This window comes from Phaseolus vulgaris, chromosome 7 (genome assembly GCF_000499845.2).
Source record: "Phaseolus vulgaris cultivar G19833 chromosome 7, P. vulgaris v2.0, whole genome shotgun sequence".
NCBI classification, from domain to species: Eukaryota; Viridiplantae; Streptophyta; class Magnoliopsida; order Fabales; family Fabaceae; genus Phaseolus; species Phaseolus vulgaris.
In genome coordinates this window covers 24,948,140-24,970,159 of record NC_023753.2, presented here as the reverse complement: position 1 = coordinate 24,970,159, position 22,020 = coordinate 24,948,140, and the positions used below count along the sequence as shown (strand labels likewise).

The 22,020-nt window shown below is 34.3% G+C and overlaps 3 protein-coding genes across 3 annotated transcripts; 2 read left to right on the top strand and 1 right to left on the bottom strand.

Annotated features, from left to right (window-relative positions):
* Window positions 1–1,871: 1,871 nt before the first annotated feature.
* LOC137828839 (adenosine kinase 2-like) lies at window positions 1,872–6,626 on the top strand. Its single transcript, XM_068635573.1, has 12 exons — window positions 1,872–2,119; window positions 2,353–2,406; window positions 4,291–4,337; window positions 4,465–4,496; window positions 4,574–4,675; window positions 4,751–4,818; window positions 4,975–5,051; window positions 5,143–5,240; window positions 5,317–5,387; window positions 5,469–5,535; window positions 5,637–5,820; window positions 6,195–6,626. Exons 1-12 carry the CDS (start codon window positions 2,037–2,039, stop codon window positions 6,335–6,337), a joined length of 1,026 nt encoding a protein of 341 aa, XP_068491674.1. The 5' UTR covers window positions 1,872–2,036; the 3' UTR covers window positions 6,338–6,626.
* Window positions 6,627–7,888: 1,262 nt separating this feature from the next.
* LOC137829299 (uncharacterized) lies at window positions 7,889–10,211 on the top strand. Its single transcript, XM_068636103.1, has 6 exons — window positions 7,889–8,023; window positions 8,454–8,878; window positions 8,950–9,402; window positions 9,613–9,925; window positions 10,006–10,081; window positions 10,198–10,211. The coding sequence occupies exons 1-6, from the start codon at window positions 7,889–7,891 to the stop codon at window positions 10,209–10,211; spliced, it is 1,416 nt and encodes a 471-aa protein (XP_068492204.1).
* A 6,412-nt stretch (window positions 10,212–16,623) lies between these two features.
* On the bottom strand, window positions 16,624–17,646 carry LOC137829298 (uncharacterized). The gene is made up of 2 exons (XM_068636102.1): window positions 17,250–17,646; window positions 16,624–17,003 (listed from the first exon to the last, which is right to left on the bottom strand). Exons 1-2 carry the CDS (start codon window positions 17,644–17,646, stop codon window positions 16,624–16,626), a joined length of 777 nt encoding a protein of 258 aa, XP_068492203.1.
* Between the last annotated feature and the right edge of the window lie 4,374 nt (window positions 17,647–22,020).

The window sequence follows — 22,020 nt, the reverse complement described above, 5'->3', positions numbered from 1 at the left end:
AACCTCCTGGCCGAGAACACCACCGCCAAAGCCGCCTTCTCTAAAGATTGATACCTCGCCTCCGATCCCTGCAAGACCTTACTTACGAAGTATATAGGTTTATGGGTCTGGTCCTGCTCTTGAACCAGCACAACGCTGATCACCCACTCGGTTACCGCAAAATACAATTGGAGGGGCACACTTGTCCGTGGCTTACAATGCACGAGAGGAGCCGCCAGATACTCCTTGAGCTTGAGGAATGCTGCCTCGCACTCCTCGGTCCATACAAACCTACTATTTCTTTTTAAGCACTGGAAGTAAGGATGCCCCTTGTCTCCTCCAGCGGATACGAACCTGGACAGAGCGGTCATCTGCCCTGTCAACTGCTGCACCTCCTTCATCGAGGCGGGACTCCTCATTGCTAGAATCGCCGCACACTTGTCGGGGTTCGCCTCTATTCCCCACTCGATGAGCAGAAAACTCAAAAACTTACCCGCCTAAAAAACTTACCCGCCTCGACCCCAAAGACGCACTTCTCAAGGTTCACGCTGAGTTACGCTTAAGTCATGAGGAAACACGTGGCAGAAGCACGAAAGCCAAAGGTAATAAGCCTTTCTGAAAGGCTTAGTGGGGACGCTTTGCACGTTCTATTCATTTTGTGCTTACACACTGTACGCACGAGTGACTTGAGAACGAGAGAGAATACAATTGGAATACAGTTACGCACCTTCAGAACATCGTAGTTGCGGTGTTCCGATACGGAGGTGCACGGTGTTTACTGCCATTACTGACTTGAGCGTCGGAGTGCAAACGGTCGCGAGGGCACCCTTTGTTCTCTCTGTTTCAGGTATTCACGGCGACGAAGGGTGAAGGTTTGGGAACGAGGAAGAAAGGAGTCCTTGATACGCAGGTCTTAGCTACGCACGAAGGACAATCTGATCAACCGGCAGGAACAAGGTAGATTCTGGGACTGCAGCAACACTCATTTTTTTTTATCAAAAAGTAGAAGAGAGAGGCCCAATGGACCATTTGAGAAATCCATGACGGTAATTGATTTTATTATTAGTAGATTTTGTATAAGTATATATATTCTCTATCTTTTTTCTTCTTCTTCCAAAGGAATTCCATGTTTGTGGTAGGTGCTATACTGCTACGGTTAGTCATAGCTGAAGTTGGTGGTATGTGATGTCTTGTTAACGGCCATTGTAATTTTAAATCATTCTCATTTTGAATTTTGTTTCACAGACAAAAAAATGCAATTGATTTTTAGGTACTCAATAGTAATAGCAGTAGTAATTTAAACACAAAATAGTGACCCACGAATTGAAAATTAGGGTATTTTGTGTGGTGCGCCATACACTTCCGCTTTGGGTCCCACCTTGGTTGGTGTATTGGGACCGGGGGATTGGTGAGGGTAGCAGATCTAAACATCACAATAACATAAAAAAAAACAAAAATTCTATATTAAAATTATATTTTAGTTAAAAAGTTATATTTATTTTATCATTCTACATTGTTAAAATTAATACAAAATGACCTTGCATGAAAATTGATGGATTGTAATGAATGCTTTGAGCATAAAAAACTTTATATTCTTAAAAATGAGGTTATATTTAATAACTTTTGTTTAATGCTGTTTTACATTATTTTTGTAATAATTAATATTTCCACTTTCTTATATTTTATTTTCTAGGAAATCATAATCGTGCACAGTCTGATATTTAATTATAGTATCTACTAGTATAATCTCTGATTTCAATATTTTATACAGAACATAAAAATCAAACTCAATAAATTTTGTATATTAATTTTGTCATATAGTTCCAATACTTTAATTCACTCTCTACTGACAGTGTAATAAAACTCCCTTAATCGTGCGATCCCACCAATCCCACAAAGCCCGGTTAGCCCAAAAAAAAAGCGAAAAAAAAAGGTGTGAAAGCGCCTATAAAAGAAAGCCATATGTTCACAATATTAGATCTGCATCTCATTCGTTCACTCCTACTTTAACCACTTCTCACATTTCTCTTCTCTCTATTTTCTCCTCTCTCGCATCAATGGAGTTGGACGGCGTTCTCCTCGGAATGTGTAACCCTCTCCTTGACATCTCTGCCATCGTCGACGACGATTTCTTGCAAAGGTTGGTTCCTCACATTTCTTTATGTTTAAACCACTATTATTATTAACGGATAAGAATATTAGTGGTTATTCATTATTAATGATGATGTGTTGCGGAATATTGCTATTCTGAGCTTAGAACTGAGAAGAAGAGTGTTGGAGAGGTTGATTGCGTGATTGATTTGTCAAAATCTGAAAGAAAATGAGATGCGACGGATCAGATCTAACGCTTATTGTTCTGTTTTTGTGTAACAGATACGGTATCAAGTTGAACGATGCGATTCTTGCTGAGGATAAGCACAAGCCTATGTAAGATTTTTCTCCTCTTCTCTTGTATCTTTGCAACTTTGTGTCTCGCGTAGCCACTGGAATTTGTTATTCGTTCTGCGTATATCAACTGAGGCCTTGTTTCTTTCATTTCCGTTGGTTGAGTGAGTGAAATGTTTCTATGAAAACACATTTAAAAGCTCTTTTAAATGCCAAATCAGTTTTTCGGGTAAAAAAGGTTAAAACACGTGCTTACGAAAATTAGAGTTAAGAGATTTGTAAAGTAAGAGTTGTTTTACTCGTACATTCACGCTTGGTTTGAAGTGGACTGAGTTTGAGATTATTGAACTCAAGTTTATGGATTCATGCACTTCAGTTTTTTTTTTTTTTTTTGTAATTTTTCCTACTTTATTAGGTGTCGGTATGACTTGAGTTATGGAAAATGATTTTATTTTATTTTATAAATATTTCCAGGAAGCTGTGAATTAGACAAGTACTTATTACAATTGCTTTTCTCTTAACTATTGAAAAAAAGCTTCTTAAAAAAAACAAAAAATGTTATTCTACTACAATAAAACATCTTAATACTGATTCTATATATAAAGAAAGGCTTAATTCGGAAATTAAATCTATGAAATATATTGAAAACATATAAGCATTAAATGCATTTTTGGTTTAACAATCAGGGGAATTTGTATGAAGATTTAAAACTGTTATACCTTTCCCAATCAAGTGTGTTTGGTTAAACATTTCATCTGGATTATAGATAATATTAGTAGATGAAATTTTGATTAAATTATTTCCTGTGTTTGACAATGTTTTTTTCCTAATACCTTTTAGCTTATTGCAACAAGCTACTCATATATTAGTGTTTCAAAACAATGTATGCAGATGAAATTATATTTTTACCATTTTACCGTAAAAATAGAAAACCCTAATATTCAAACCCCATATGACTATTTTTTTAGATTATTGTTTTACTGTTACACTTTTTTGGATTATTGATTTAATGTTATACGTGTTTACTATTGTTTCAACGATTCAATTATTTAATTTTGTTTATAATAAATTTTTTTTTATTGAGAAATAATAATTATTTTAAATTATATTGAAGAATACATTGTTACACAAATATGACTTGAAATTTAATCGCATAATTTTTTTTAAAAAAAAATTATAATTATTGAAAATGTATTAGTTACCTAATATTTAGATTTGTCAATAATTAATCATGTCCTTAATTGTTATTTTACAATTTTCAACCTGTTGATCAGCTAGTTTTACCAAATTTTTTAGCCTAGTTTTTCAGCTTTCGGGCAGTTTTTTCAGCTAATTTTTATACTCCAAAGTTGAGCTGGATTCATATATACTACTATCAATGTTTATTGTCTGAAAACACATGAGAGACAAAGGAATTTGTGTTGGTTGATTGGCGATTCTATTAACCTACTCTTATTTTGGCTCGGCTGAGTGTGGCATTTTCCTAATTTCATATACATATTATTAATATGATGTGGTTCAAGTTCTTGGGATGTATTAAAATTATTTTGTTACTGTGGCATTTTCCTAATTTCATATAAATATTATTAATATGATGTGATTCTAGTCCTTGGGATGTATAAAACCGCTATACCCACTTATCCGTTTTGCCCTCTGCTAATGCTTTATGCTAGAATGTTGTTCAGGAAAATCAAAAGTTTTACCTATCTCTTTTACTAAATACTCAATGTACATATTTTTAGAAAATTTGTAAATTAGAACTTGATGTAATTATTGGTTAGATATTCAGCCTCCACATCTAGAAAGATTTTTTAGTTTTCTCTCCTTACTACATTTATTTTCTGGGCTAGTATTTTATTGGAGGATATTTTCTTTTTAGGATAAGTTTTTTTTATAAATTTTCATATGATCTGGCAATCATCTCAGGTATGATGAATTGGCTAGCAAATCTAATGTGGAGTACATTGCTGGAGGTAATACACTTGATCCGAATTATTGGATTTCTAGTCACAGATTCTAGCTTTACTAAAAGAGCGGGAAATAATAGAGATGAAAGTGCACATTTCATATTGACGATTTTTATAATTTTCTCACCGGCAGGTGCTACCCAGAATTCAATCCGGGTTGCTCAGGTATGTTCTTTCTTTTATGTAGTGAGCTGAGTCTGCAGTAGTTGTGTAGCTAATCATCTGCCTTCACCTTGTAACAGTGGATGCTTCAAGTACCTAATGCCACAGGTTACATAGGCTGCATAGGAAAGGACAAATTTGGGGAGGAGATGAAGAAGAGATGTTCACTTGATGGTGTAAAGGTAAGTTTATCTTTGATTGTCTTGTCGCTTAGAATTTCATTTCTGAAATTAAATTTCTATTCATTCAACAATCAGGTTCACTACTATGAAATCGATACTGCACCTACGGGAACTTGTGCTGTTTGTGTGGTTGGTGGTGAAAGGTCTGACGGTCAAACTTTCCTTGAGTTTCTATTCTCCTTATTATAGAAATCAATAATTATATTTATGTTTTTTTTTAAATAGTATACTTCAGCTTAACATATATTTGATCGTAAAACAAGTATTTGAAGCCTCCTATTTGATTGCATCTAATACAGGTCACTCGTTGCTAACTTATCTGCTGCAAATTGCTATAAGTCGGAGCATTTGATCAAACCAGAAAATTGGGCATTAGGTACTTGTTGATGTATTGTCCTTTTCTATCTCATATACTGAATAATTCAGATGACCGACATTTGTTATCGTGTGTTTTGTTTTGTGAATAGTTGAAAAGGCCAAGTACTTCTATATTTCTGGTTTTTTCCTCACTGTATCCCCTGATTCCATTCAATTAGTTGCTGAACACGCAGCTGCAAATAGCAAGGTTAGATATGATTCGAACTTGTCCTTCTCATTTTACTAGCAGTTTCTAAAAATAAGTATTCCATTCATGAATGCAGACCTTCATGATGAACCTTTCCGCTCCCTTTATCTGTGAGTTCTTCAAGGATGCACTGGTGAAAGTGCTACCGTAAGTATCCTTCTCTCTTTAATTTTAATAAAGAAAAATTTACATATTGATTTTATTAACGATGTACATTCTTGGATTCAGATATATGGATTATGTTTTTGGAAATGAGACGGAAGCAAGAACATTTTCTAAAGTTCAAGGCTGGGAGGTAATCATTCATTCATTACTCAGAAGATAGGAAGGCTTGCAGTTTCTGTTTGAAGTTATAATTTGTTACTTATTATGTATTTTGACTCTTTTCCTGACTAGACTGATAATGTGGAGGAAATAGCTTTAAAGATTTCCAAGTTGCCAAAGGCATCGGGAACACATAAAAGGATTACCGTTATCACACAAGGTGCAGATCCTGTCTGTGTTGCCGAGGATGGGAAAGTGAAATTGTACCCTGTCATACTATTACCTAAAGAGAAATTAGTTGACACAAATGGAGCAGGTACACAGTTCTTCGCTTTTAGTGTTTAGACGTTAAGGAAAGTTATATGTACAATTGAGTTTATGGGCAATTGTTTTAAATGCGTGCAAGTTATAGTTTCCGCTCTTTCTCTATGTTTTGTATTTCTTTCTTATTCTTCATTGTAAATAAGTGTCGTTTTTAAATAATTATTAAAAATTCACTATTACGATACCATAAATATACATATTATGTTTTTTAGAAAGATTCAACCAATAGTCTTTCCTGCTAAAATACTTGTGGTAGGAATATAGATATTGCATCCTTGTAGTGGCATGCTAGATTGTGATTTTGTTTATTCAAATGTTTGAGGAAACTTGATAAATTGATAATGTACTTTGGTTTTGGTTTTGTAGGAGATGCATTTGTTGGAGGATTTCTTTCACAGTTGGTGAAGGGGAAGCCCCTTGAAGAATGCGTGAGGGCTGGGTGTTATGCAGCCAACGTTATCATCCAAAGGCCTGGCTGCACGTACCCGGAGAAGCCTGACTTTCATTGAGTGGTTCCTCCTTTTCTGCCACTATGAATTTTTTTATCGTTGAGAAGGATTTTAATAGCCTCACTCTAACTGGTGTGGGTTTTTTGAATCCCCGATTAGGGAAAATAGCGTGAAAAGGTCGCAGGAAGAGATAAAACGAGAATAAGTATATTATGTATTTGAAGTTCGATCAAAGCATCAATTCTCATATTGCTGTTTCTGATCGTTATTTTTCCTTTTTGGTTGCATTTTATAACATATTCGTATCCCTATCAGGGCACCTGAGTATTAATTATGCTGTTTGTTATCCCATCTTTCTATTTTTTTTCCCTTTTTGTTTTGTTTTTTCACTTGTTTTTGTTTAATAATATTTAACTGGTTCGCATTTCGTAGTTGTGTTTTTTACTCGAGGAACGCAGTCTATGATTCAAGTATTTGGATTATATCATGTGTGAACTAGCGAGTTGATTTAAGAACTTGGAAAGTCTAAATTTTAGTTTGGAAAGACAATGGCAGATTGAGTTTAATTTACGAATGCATTATATTACTTTTTTTCTTTTTACTTTTGGCTATTTCTTTTCTGTAAAAGAAAGGGATTCTCAAATAGTGATAAGCGGACTTAATGCTTGAATTTAAACATATACCATGAAAATGGTCAATTGCATTAAAAGAAAGGTGCCAAAACAAGAAGAAACTTTGAGAGAGAAAAGAAATATAGGAGTGCTTACAAAGAGTCAAAAATTATATAGGAGTGCTTCTTCCTGCACTTTCATCCCTAAGAAATATAGGAGTGCTTACAAAGAGTCAAAAATTATATAGGAGTGCTTCTTCCTGCACTTTCATCACTTCTTGAGCCACCTCCATACACTTTTAAAATTCCTTTAGTAAAAAAGATAAAAATAGAAAATTTGTTTAACCTTTTTTCGCGTAGTGAAAACGAAGGTGTTTGGTCCTTGGTGCTTGGTGCTTGCTGTTGTTGTAGTCGTGGTGATAGTGGTGTTTGTAGTGGTAGTGTCAGTGGTAACCGTGGTGGTGGTGCCAACAGTATTGTTGTGGTGGTGATCTTCACGACTCGTATTCTCAGGTCGTCATTTTAAGGTAAGTCTTCGGTGCTTTAAACACTTATTTCCCCAGATTAGGTTAATCTGCTAGATCACCGGATTGTATAATCCGTAACAATTTAAGCAATGAACTTCATGTTATCCACCCCTATAATCTGGAATGTTTTTACAATCTGTAAGACAACTTTAAAGTAATCCAGATTAGTTAAACTGGAGGTATACCGGATCCGGAACAAACATACTCACTTTTTCGAATTGTGTATGACTTATGGATTATGTAATCCAGAATGCAATTTGTTGTTTTAATTTGACTTATGGATTAGACAATCCGGAAGTCACTTTGAAGTTGTGAAATTCATTACGGATTATCTAATCTGGAAGGTACTATTTGACTTCTGGATTACACAATCCGGAAGGGTAATTGAATGTTGTTTTTATTTTGCATACTTGTGTGAATTTATGAAAATTAGAATAAAATAGAAATTTATGTTTTATGAATGAAGGTGTAAGTATGGACATGGAGGTTGGATTGATTACAAAAAGATCGGATGAAGTAGAAATGATATATATGGAAGAATTAATGAATTATGTGCATCAACATGAATTAGTTGAAGAGGATTATGGTACTCATTTTACAACAGATGAGGTGAATAAAATTTCATTCTATTTATGTTTATTGCTTTATAATTTGAAGAAGTGATTTTTGTAATATTGTTGGAATAATTTTGTGTAGGTTTTTCCTTCACGATAAGACTTACTTGAATGGGTCCGTAGGGTTGCTTATAGACTTGGTTTTGTTATTGTCATTATTAGGTCTGACATAGCAAATGGAAAGCAAGGGAGAAAAACATATGTCTTGTTAGGCTGTGAAAAGGGGGGGGGGTAGTTACAGAAAGTACAATGATGGTTTTTGGACTCATCCTGATGCTGTGAAACTTTTGAATGCATTTAACATTGTATTCTTGATGGATACAACTTACAAAACAAAAAAATATCGACTGCCTTTGCTTGAGATTGTTGGTGTGACTTGTACAGGTTTGCCCTTTTCTGCTGGTTTTGCATTCTTATCTAGCTAGAAGGAAAAGAACTTCATATGGGCACTACAAAAATTTAGAGGGTCACTTTTGACATCGCATGTGGGGCCTGAAGTCATTGTTTGTGATAGAGATCTTGCTTTGATGAATGCCATCAATATTGTGTTTCCTAAAGCAAGAAATCTTCTTTGTCGGTTTCATATCAATAAGAATGTTAAAGCAAAGTGTAAAATGTTGGTTGATTCTGTCGAGGCTTGGGAAGTTGTGATGGATTCATGGAGGACTATCATTGACTGTACATATATTGCTAAATTTGATGAGTTTATTAAAAGTTTTGAAACTATTTTTTCACCGTGGCCATTACTTGTTGAATATGTGAAGAACACATGGATTATTCCGCACAAAGAAAAATTTGTAAAGTGTTGGACAGATTCATTAATGCATTTAGGAAATACAACATCAAACAGGTATATCAATGCCTTTACTTTGTTTAGAACATGTATAACGTCTAATTGTTTTATGTTTTATACTTATACAGGGTTGAATCAGCTCATTGGTCTTTGAAACGAATATTACAAAATAACATGGGAGACTTGTGCTCATGTTGGGATGCTATCAAGCATGTTATTATACTTCAACATAACGAAATCAAGGCATCCTTTGAAATGAGTCTACATGTGATAGGACACACATTCAATGTGCAGTTGTATAAAATGTTGGTTGGCTTTGTATCTAGACATGCTCTGATTCTCATTGCTGAAGAGTTTGATCGGGTCAATGATGTGGGGTTTGATAGTGAATGTTGTGGATGTGTACTTAGACGGACTCACGGATTATCATGTGCTTGTGAATTAGCCAGATATGCTATGTGTGTCATTCCTCTTAATGAAGTTCATGTTATGTGGACGAGACTAAGCTTTTCAGATTTATTTGAATGTGATTCATCATCTGAGTTGTCAATTCAACAAGAATGGGATGTCATTCTATCCCGGTTCAAATAGGTTGACATGTGCGGCAAAGTGACAATTAAAAACAAGTTGCTTGAAATTGCCTACCCAGACATGACAACATTATGTGCACCACTTAATGTAGTTAAGACAAAATGATCCCAAAAGAGTCAAGCAAACAAATTTCAAAGGTCTACAAAACACATCCCTTCATATTTTGAGCATGTAGATCGCATCCATATTATAAACGATAGCTCATCATCTTTGAAGACTCCTAAGGAAAAGGTTAAGGTGACGGCCAACACCAATGCAATTCCCATGCTTAATCAATTTCATCCGAAATGTCACCCTTATATTTTGGATGTAATAGATGTTAAAGCGGATGAACATTGTGGGTTTCGTGCTATTGCCTCCTTGCTGGGGATGGGTGAAAAGTCATGGCCACTTATCAGAATGGATTTATTCAAAGAAATATTTCAGTGGCGTGAAGAATACGCAACATTGTTAGGTGGTCATCAACGGGTAGAACATATCAAGAGATCCCTACTAGTGGATGAGTTGTTAGTGGTAAGTGTATATTCAAAAGAGTCATGTGCATTGATTAATTGAACTTGTATGCTATCTAATTTCATTATTGTATTTTGCAGGCTAGTGTTGACAAATGGATGACAATACCAGATATGGGATACTTAATAGCAAGCAGATACAATAATATCTTAGTCTGTTTGTCTTTGAAACAAAATATTACTATTTTCCCATTGCGTACTGCACCCCCTACCGATGTTAGTCTACACCGATTACTATGTATTGGTCATGTATATGATTCACACTTTGTGCAGGTAAAAATGGTTGATGATTGTCCCATACCTACCGCAAACATTTTATGGTGTACACATTGTTACCCAGAGGCAAGGTTATGGTCATCATATTACGTTGGTCGGATGCAATCTTTTACCCAATTAATTAGTATTAGTCTGACATATGTGAACCTTGGAGACGATTGATGTAGAGATAATTTATTATGTGGGGTTCTTATTCATAATTTATTATTTAACTTCTGATTCATAATTTATTACTTCAGTTCCGATTCATAATGAATTCGTGTTTATGTCAGATAAAAATAAAATAGCAAACACCACAACATAAATTAATTAAACCATATTGTACACATACAAAGTTACTATTATTACAATCATGTAATAAAAAAAATATCAACGACGTCCACGAACATTACGTGATCGTCTAGTGTACACCGCCCCGTCATCTGTCACGCTTCGGGCTAAATGCAGTGCTGCCTCTGTACTCTCATATGCGTCAGTGCCTTCAGTGACCTAACGACAATCTATCATGCGTTGGAGAATACTAACAATGTGCCTAAATATACCCTGCACCAACTTCAAAATAAATTAAACTTCTCAAATATATTGTTTAATCACATAACAATAAAAAAAAAAAACTTACCGAATGTGCACGCTCATCTTGAGATGAGAGACCTGCCTGCTCAACATTTGGACTAAGAAGGCGACGACGTGGTACAACACTTGGTCGATCTCCAAGCTCACCTCTGCGAATGTATGGGTGTGACACCGTCCTGAACCAAGACATGTACTCAGGAACACATGCAGATGGACTAGAAGCAGCTGTCAAACCTGTCACCAAGTGGTGATCAAATTGCAACCACCTTAGATCAATGACATGTGCACCAGGACTCTCAGTCGGCATCGGTGATGGTGGAATGCTCTGTTCGTAGCCAAATTGGCACAACACACGCTCGGGCATATGTCTCTGTGATAAGCTGCCCAATCGTAGGTGACCCGAGAATAAATAAATGGTCTCAAATGGCCTGCTCAATCTGTGGTCCTCATATGGAGTCCAAATGACGTCATCGTGTGTGAGCCCATCCAACTGCACCGCACATCACCAACCGCACAAATCTGATGGGCAACAATGTATCGTGCTTCCCGTGGATGTACCTCCTCATATGAGGGATTAATATCCCTTCTTCCCATGCCCGAGAAGTGCTCATAAATCTATGCCTGCGTAATTCGATCATATTAATTATAAAATATTTAATACAAAAAATTATGGAATGTAACATGTGATTGCTAATTATTTGTATGGTTTCATACTTGAACAAGTGTCACATAACTGCCCAACTGCTTTGTGTTAAAGTAGGAGGCATCCCTCAACTGCTCATATAGATGTGTAAGTGTTGTTGCTCCCCATGCGTATCCACCGCACATACGAAGATTGTTGAATAACAACAAGTACGAAACATATACAAATGTGACCCTTTTATCTGCAAAAATAGTGCATCCAACCACATGCAACAAGTAAGCTCTAGCAGCACACTTCCAAGCCTCTTGAGCGCAACATTCCACATATATATCTCGAAACCAACTCAATCGTACGTGGACGCCTCAACGCTGCCTCATCTTAACCTTCCCACGAGCCTCCTCAACCCTTAATAACTTAGTTAAAATAGTTGCAGCTTCGTTGTACTCTAAGGGCACATACATAGGGAATTGACCCAAAATGGGGAGGTGTAAAAGAGATGACACATCATCAAGTGTGATGGTCATCTCACCTATGGGAAGGTGGAAGGAGTTTGTCTCAGCATGCCATCTTTCAACAAAGGCTGAAATCAACCCCTTGTCCCCCACCTTATAGCTTATATTGCACAGACTAAATAATTCAGAATTTTGAATAAGAACCTCAATCTCAGCATGAGACATCCCAAATTTACGTAATTTCCTACTGTGGGATACCAATTTAAGTTGTCCCTGATCCTAATACAAAATTTGTATATATTTAATATAATTAAATCAATTTAAACAATAGTTAACAAAGACAATTTAATTGAAGGTTTTTTCGTTCTTACCTCACCCTCCCAAAGCTTAACAACAACATGGTCAGCAAAATTTACCAGCAAAGACATATCAGAAGGTCCTCCAGGAAACCCTTCTCCCTGGTCCACTTGCCCATCATCATGTAATTCTTGTTGATTGTCATTATCAATATGAACATCAACACCAATTCTTTCCTCCACAACACCTCGATCTCTTCTACGGACGGATGTCGTTAGTCTTGTTCGATCATGACCCTGAGATCCACCATCTCTTGTTTTAGCCATATCTGTCATAGGTGAACCATGACACATAATCTAAAAAAAGTTCTTCAACGGGAAACAAAATAAACTAAACACGGATCCAAAAAAAAGTCACTTCCGGATTAGCTAATCCGAAATCCTAAAATTAATACTACCGAATTACCTAATTCGAAACCAACTTAAACAACAACACTAATACATAATCTGAGACATTAAAACACATACCAGATTATATAATCCGGAACTAATTAAACACTACCGGATTATTTAATCTGAAAACCTATGTAATCCGGAACTCACACAATTTGGAACTATAGAAAAAGACTACCAGATTATTAAATACGAAACCTACCTACACACTACCGGATTTAAGAATCTGTATGATGCGGAACAAAGACAATGCATGCTTTAAAACAATTCCTCTACAAAGAATCCAGAACTAACCTTTTCAGTGTTGGATGAAGAAGCTCAATGCTTGAACAATGATTTGGAGTTTAGAATGGAAGTGAGTGGTGCTGCTTTAAAGGGGAGGATGGAGGCTGTTGGGAGAGGATGAACGTTTGTTGGTGGTTTGAAGAAAAGGAGGTGAACGTGTTGGTTCTTTGAAGGAGAGGGGTGGGTGCCGCCGTGCTTCTGCTGCTGGCTGAAAGGAGGCAAAGTGCTAAAACAAAATGTGGAAAGGTAAAATTAGGTTTACTTTTAATTTTTTAATATTATTTTACTGAGGGGCATAATAGTAAAATCAAGTTTACTATGGGAGTGGTTGAAGAAGGGATGGAGGTGCAGGAAGAAGCACTCATTATATAGGCACTAGTAGAAGTCCAAAGACCCACAAAGGGCCCAAAAACAGAAAAGAGAAAAAAACACTTAGAATAACAGCAGTAACAAAAATACAGCAGTAACAAAATAATGTTTTGACATCCCCTCTCAAGTTGGGAATATATATTCTTCATTCCTAGCTTGGAATATAAGGTCTTGAACATGTTATGCGGAAGGGGCTTCGTGAAAAAATTAGCAGTTTGCATGGAAGAGGAGATAGGGAGCAGCTTCATTAGTCTTTGATTGAGTTTTTCACGAACTACATGACATTCAATTTCTATATGCTTTGTTCTTTCGTGAAAAACTTGATTGTGAACAATTTGGATTGCTAACTGACTATCACAATATAAGAGAGCAAGTTGGATGAAGGGAATCTGAAGATCTTGTAAAAGGTAGACAAGCCACTGAATTTCGCAGGTGGTGGCAGCTAATGCTCTGTATTCAGCTTTAGAGGAGCTTCTTGAAATTGTTTGTTGTTTCTTTGATTTCCAGGAGATCAAAGTTTCACCCAAATATATATAGAAACCCGTGATGGATTTTATGGTCTCGGGGCAAGTAGCCCAATCAGAATCGTTGTACGCTTTGATCTGTATAGGAGTATTGTTATGGAGAAAAAGACCATCACTAGGAGAGGCCTTTAGATATTTGAGAACATGGAGAGCTGCCTGAGAATGAATGTTGGTAGGTGCAGATACAAAATGACTGAGGTGGTTGACAACATAGGCAATATCTAGGCGTGTATTGGTAAGGTAAATGAGGCGTCCTACCAATCTTCTATAGGAGGTAGCTTCTTCTTCATTGAGCCTTTCTCCTTTATCAACAGTAAGATGAAGAGTATGTGCCATGGGTGTGAGAGAGGGAGCACAAGCAAGCATACCAGTTTCTGTAAGGAGATCTAAGGTGTATTTTCGCTGGCTAAGGTGGATACCCGTGTTGTGTCCTTGCAATTTCTAGGCCAATAAAGTATGTAAGATCCCCTAAATTCTTAATGTTGATGAAGCGAGGTTGTTCCCAGTTAAGACTATGGCATCCACATAGACAAGGAGTGCAGTTATTTTTTCTCCATCATGTTTCAAGAAAAGGGAGTGGCCAACAGTAAAGATATTATAGTTATGTGATTTGAGGAAATTAGAAAGTTTGGCATACCATTGGCGTCCGACTTGCTTGAGGCCATAAAGGTACCTTTGAAGTTTGCACACTTTATTTCTATTTGCTGCTGGAAAACCAGAGGGAAGCTTCATGTAAACTTCTTCATTTAAGTCACCATGAAGGAAGGTATTGTTCACATCCAATTGCTTAAGATCCCAATTTTTTGTTGTAGCAAGAGCCAGGAGAAGCCTTAAAGTGGTTAACTTTGCTACTGGTGCAAACGTATCCAAGAAGTCTAGGCCATCCATTTGGTTGTAGCCTTTTGCTACTAGCTTGGCTTTATGTCGTTCTATGGTACCATTTGAGTGATATTTGATCTTGTAAACCCATCTACAACTAATGGTAGATTTTCCAGGGGGAAGATCTGTATTACTCCATGTCTGATTGGCTGCAAGGGCTGCTAATTCATTCTGCATTGCCTGAACCCAAAGAGGATTCTGAATGGCAGCCTCATAGTTTTGAGGCTCATCATGACAAGAAAGAGACATTATGGTATGTCAAAATTAGAGGATAAGGAATTAACATTAATGAAAGTTTGTATGGAATACTTGGTACTAGCCTGATTGCTGCTAGTCTGGAAATCTTGCAAATAGATTGGCATCCTCCTGTTACGGTCAGATCTTCTAAGGGTAGCAACAGGAACATCATTGTTATCAACACAAAGATCATCATCATTATTATTAGGAGAACCATGGTCATTATGCATATTTATATCATCATAAGTTTGAGCATAATGTTGTGGTATGAGAAGGGAAAGGATGCTGGGATCTTTTTCATTTTTCAAAAGATATGGAAAACAATTTTCATAAAAAATAACATTCCTGGAAATTTCAATTTTGTGACTTTTTAAGTTTAGAAAAATAAAACCTTTGGTGTGTGGTTTAAAACCAAGAAAGACACCAAGAACAGAACGATTGTCCAACTTCTTTCTATGAGCAACAAGAGTAGAAGAATAACACAAACAACCAAAGATACGCAAGTCAGAAATGTCACACAACTTTCTATGCAATTTTTCATATGGTGTTGCATTATTGAGAAAAGGAGTAGGAATACAATTAATTAAGAAAACAACATGTTGGACAACAAAATTCCAGAAATTAGCAGGGAGTTTAGATTGAAAAAGGAGAGATCTTGTAATGTTTAAAATATGTTGATGCTTTCGTTCAACAATACCATTTTGCTCGGGTGTTTCTATGCATTAAGTTTGATGTAAAATGCCTTTTGAAGCAAAAAAATCTTTCATCATAAATTCAACACCATTATCAGTACGAATAGATTTGATTTTTTGTTTGAAAGTGGTTTTCAACGTAAGAAATAAAACTCACAACATTAGCTCTAACTTCAGACTTATTTTGCATAGAAAAAATCCAAGCAAAGCGGGAAAAATCATCAACTATAGTGAGAAAATATCTATGACCGTGCATAGAGATAACAGAACAAGGACCCCATATATCCATATGAATTAAATCAAATATGTGAGCAGAATCAGTAGTGCTAAGAGAAAAAGGAAGTTTCTTTTGTTTAGCTTGATGAAAAGCATCACAAAAATAGGACCTTTCAACAAATATATCAGGATAATAGGTTTGTAAAATCTTTAGTCTTTCATCAGAAGGATGACCTAATCTTTGATGCCAACAGTTTTAGTTACACAATTCAAGAAAGGAGAAACATGTTGTGTAATAGATCTATCTAAACAATATAAGCCACCAATCAAATCAGCTGAACCAATCATGTCTCTGGTTCTATTGTCCTGTATGATACACTTGTTAGAACAGAAAGTTAAATCACATTGAAGGCAAGAAGTAAGTTTGGATATAGAGACAAGATTGAAAGAAAAAGTTGGAACATATAAAACATTTGTAAGACTAATTCTGTAATTGAGATTAACAGTTCCAGAGTAATTTGATGTAACATAGTGGCCATTGGGTAATTTTATGAGAATAGGATTGATACGATGATAGGTGGAAAAATCAGATAAAGTAAAACATACATGATTTATTGCTCCAGAGTCTAAAATCCAAGTATATTTATTTAGTAAAGGATTTTTTAAGGTATGTGTGTTACTTGCAGAGGTAAAGTCCCGGTCTTGTTGGCTTGTATCAACAGCAAAGGATCCAACTTGATTCACTTGAACTTGTCTAGTAGAAGTGTTTGCTTGCTTGAGAAGATTGGTTAAGATTTGATATTGCTAATGAGTAAAATGAGCATCGCCATTCTCATTGTTGTTAGAATCATACTCCTCTTGAGCGACAATGTTGTTGACAGAATAAGTCTTACCATTTTGGAATTTGTAATTGGGTGGGTAACCATGCTTCTTATAGCATGTATCAACAGTGTGGTCAGTTCTATTGTAGTGTGTGCAAACCTTTCTATTACTATTATGACTGACCCTTTTTCCATCCTGATTTAGAAAACCATGTTTCTTAAAGCACACACTATCATTATGACCACTCTTGCCACAAAAAGAACAAACAACAGAAGACTGCACATTACTCTTGTTTACCATGGGCTGAACATTCTTTATATTAGCTATCAAAGCATTGCTACTCAATTGTCGTTCTTGTTGGGCTACTAAAGAAAATATTTTTGATATAGGTGGGACAGGTTCCATTAAAAGGACATGGGATTTAACATTGTTATACTAATCATTTAGACTTCTCAAAAATTGCATGCCTTGGTCTTCCCTTTTTCGTTGAGAGACAACAAAGGAGATATTGCAAGTACAATTTTTACAGATGCAAACAGATTCGGGTCTGAAGTTTTCTAACTCATCCCAGATGACCCTTAATTAATAGTCGGTGATTGAGAGCTCACCTTGGCTTAGTGAGGATGCCTCCATTTGGAGGTCAGAGATGCGTGAGATGTCACCTTGAGAATATCTTGTTTTGAGATCATTCCAAATTTCTACAACTTTGTCCATCCAGACGATGCTTTGACAGATAGGGACGAAAACAGAGTGGAACAACCACGAGACCACCATGTTATTGCACCGATTCCACGTTGAGAATGTGGAATCTGTCTTTGCTGGTTGTGTAACGGTTCCATCTACGAACTTGAGTTTATTCTTAGCGCTTAACGCCGTGAGCATCGACCGGCTCCATGAATGATAATTGCCAGAGTCCAACACCGACGAGACAAGGGGAGTAGCTGGATTCTCGCTTGGATGGAGATATAGATAATTTGGGGCTGATTCCTCCTCTTCCTTCTTCATGCCGAAAGTAAAATTTGTCCAGAAAAAACCAAAGAAGGAGTAAAAGAGAAAAAACAGAACAAGAAAACGAGAAATAAAAGAAAAAGAGAGGAGAAGCGAAAGAGTGAAAAAGAAAAAGAAAGTAAGGAAAGAACGGCGAAACAAAATCAAGAAGAGATCATAGATGAAGCGCAACAAAGCTCTTCAAAGAAGAGCTCTGATACCAACATGAAAATGGTCAATTGCAGTAAAAGAAAGGGTGCAAAACAAGAAATGTGAGCAAAGAGGAGTTCAGAGAAAGAAGAAGAAAAAACTTCGAGGGAGAGAAAAGATGAGTAAAAAAGGTTTTCATTAATTTGAGTATAAGAGCTTACAAAAAGTAAAAAATTATATGGACACTAGTAAAAGCCCAAAGACCCACAAAGGGCCCAAAAACAGAAAAAAAAAACACTTAGAATAACAACAGTAACAGAAATACAACAGTAACAAAATAATGTTTTAACAATATAATTATTATACTTATATTAATATAAATAACTTGATTCACAATTAACTAAAAATAGATATAATTTATCATTTTCAAACTTTTATAACAAAAACAAAATATTACGCAAGGAATAAATTTTATATGGAAAAAATTTCACCTAATATAATTGATTAAAACGATAGAAATATTGAATATATAAGATTGATGAAAATTAAAGAAAAAGGAGAGATTACATTATGAAATAAGGAATAGAATAATAAAAAGATATATTGCAGGATATATAATTTTATTGATAGTCATAACGTTAAAGTCCTTTTTGTTATGTCAATGATGTTTAACAGCATATCACAATTTTTCTTTAATCGACAATATCTTTTCATGCTCTTAAAAGACAATCTAATTTGTGATGATTGAGCTTTATATATATATATATATATATATATATATATACTTTTAGTAATCTATATATATATATATATATATATATATATATATATATATATATATAATAAAGCTCTCAATATTAAGACACAACATGCATTTTCACTCCTTTCCCCAACGACATTTTTGTGATATACGTTAATGGTCACTTGGGATTCGAGAGAAAGGCACTTTGTAAAAAAGGTTCACGTTTGTTTCAGTTCAATTGTAAAGAATGAAAGACGTTAATTTATGGAAGAAGAGAAAAATGACTGTTGGCAACAATACGAAGAAAAACGTGAAGAAATTAGGTAATATAATATAATAATAAACTAATATATTTATATAATAATATAAATGTATTATGTAAATATTTAAATGTATTTATAAATAATAATAAAGAAAATAAATTAATAAAAATATTAAATAATAAATAAATTAAGTAATAAAAATATTTATAATATTATTAATAAAAATAAAAACTAATAATTAATAATAATAATAATAAATTATTTATAATAAATAAAAATAAGTATACAAAATTTTAATTACTAAAAATTGTTTTTTCTTTTTAAAGATTAGGATAAATTTATAAATTTGCATTCTAATATTTTAAAAAATTAAAAATCTCTTTACATATATCAAATCACTCATTAACTTTAATAAATTTTCTCCACAAATTCACTCTATATATACCTTAATCCAAATAATTTAACTTTCCTTTCAAATTACTTCAAATTCACTCTCTTAAATCCTCACATTTCTCTTTCCTAATTCAAACACACCCTAAATGCAATTTCTCGAGTAGGTTTAAAATCATTGTGCTATTATCACCATGATTTTGTCATTATTAGGCTACTTTTTAAGCAAACACAATGATCAACGAAATTCTTAAGATTTTACTAAGAATTTTTTTTAATAAAACAAATTTTATTTCAATCTTGTAAAAGCAAATAATGGAAATTTAGTTTTTTTAAAAATATCAAGAACTATTTTGAAAAATAAAAGTATTCTTAAAATATTTCCCTCTTCGTTCCAGTACATGTAAGAAACACTACAAAGTAAAGATATTTTTACTATTCACTTCTTAAAACTTTCTTGTGTTTTGCTCTTTGCTATGTGTTTTTACTCTAAAAAGTCTACACTTATTTTTGTGTTTTTCAAGTTCATCCATGACCTCTTCTGCTACTTCTTTCGCTATTGCTTCTGAGATATTGAGTTGAGACCCAATATCTATAATGAGGTCTTGGATGCTAATGATCATAAGGTGCTTCATAATTGGATTTGGAGGAAAAGTTCAAAAAGATAGCATTAACACAAATAATACTTCATTTCTCCTTTGTGACCATTATTATGATTTTGCTAATCCTTTAAGGGCTAGGTTTAGCACTGAGTTTGTAAAGGAATTTGTGCATTCTTCTGAGGGTTTAAGCCATGTTCACAATGAAAAAAAAAACATTGACTTCTTGGATAACACTACCAAGATGTTTCCTTGCGAACCTGCGTTGAAATTATATGCTTATTGGGGTTGGTTTAAAAAAGTGGAGAAGACTTACTCTGACCATTGAATTTTTTTTGGGATTTATGATGTAATTCATTTGAGTAAGTTTGATATTTTGAATTTTGATATGCTAATATTCTTAGTTGCATTCCATCTTTAAAATAGAGCCTTATGTGCTCTCGAGCTACCCTGTGGTCTAATGGCACCCATGTTATTTGACTATCAATAACTAAAATAAAGTCTTGGGAAGAAAACCTGCACACTAGTGCAAAATAAACATATTACAATAAATTATAACATCGTTTAAATGAAAATTAATGTAAAGTATTATATTGTAATATTTTTATAATTTTTGAGATAGATATTATGTGAGTTGAGCTCACCATCGATGTAATATGTTTAAAATCATATGTTACACATTAAGACTTCGTTTGTTTTAGGATGGAAAAAAACAAATATTTATTGTGCACAAGGAAAAACGTGAAAACCATAGCGAAATCTTTTTTCATTCAAAACTTTATTCGGATTGCGAAGAAAGTTATATGTATATATATTATTTATTTAATTGTAATTTACTTTTTTATCTTTTTATTTTAAACTTAAATTATTATTATATCTTTAAAATAGAATTACAATTTAAATATAAAAAATATAATCAAATTTATGAAAAAATAATTATTATAAAAAACATAATTAATCATATTATATATATAATAAATTATAAATATAAATAATAATAAAAATAAATATATTTTTAATAATAAAGAAATAAATTTATATAATAATTATATTAAATACAAAAAAGTAAAGATAAAATTAATAATATTATTTAATATAAAAATAAATTTTTATCAAATATTTATAATTATAAATATTTAAATAATATTTTAATTATAAATATTTATAATTTATAAATAAATAAATCAAATTAATTTTTTAACAATTTTTGTATATATAAGGATAAATTTGTAAACATACATTTTTATCAATTAAAAAAATATAATTTCAATAACACCCATGACATCACTCACAAACTTTCATAAACTTTCCCCACACTTTCCACTCTATTTACCTTAATCCAAACACTCTAACTTTCTTTACATTGCTCCGTTGAAACAGAGGGGGCCCTACCTGTTGATTGCATTCCGACGATCAAGTCAATACAAGGTTTATAAGAAACAAGAAGTAGTTAGTTTCAGTCTTAGAAACAGCGTACCTTAACCTATGATCTCAAGTCCCTCTTATAGTTTACCTTTTGTAACAACTTTCTATCACGAGAATATAATCTCAACTGAAAGCATACTCAACAGGAAAATATTATGCTCAAGGGTACCCTCACGGTGCTGCAACAAAACAGAATCTTTCCTTCATGGAGTGCATAAAATAATAACAAAATAACCTACAGGGTACCAACTCATGTACCAACATCAGAGGACCAATTTGTTTACGTAGTCACCCTCAACGTGGTGCTACGCTCCTCTCTTGAATACATGCAACCTAACATTTACGTGCCCTAGCACACATGGGCTTAGGTTTAAAAGAAAATATTTACTTAAGTTAGACCCCCTGCGCACTAAGTACAACCTTAGGTCCAATACTACCCCTCGCTAGCCGCCTAGGCCTTACACACAAAGGGCTATACGAAAAAGGAACTAATACATACATCTGGGGCCCCATCACATGGCCCTCCAACTTGGCCCAAGAGCCGAGTAGACCTGTCTATGGTAGGTGCTCTAGCTCCGTCAGTCTCTTATGGAGTCTGTTCTGTGTCTTGTTGCACTGGAACGTTGCTTCGTTGAAATAGAGGGGGCCCTACCTGTTGATTGCACTCCAACGATCAAGTCAGTACAGGGCTTAAACAATGAGTAGTCGGTTTCAGTCTTAGAAATAGCGTACCTTAACCTGAGATCTCAAGTCCCTTTTATAGTTTACCTTTTGTAACAACTTTCTATCACGAAAATATAATCTCAATTGAAAGCTTACTCAA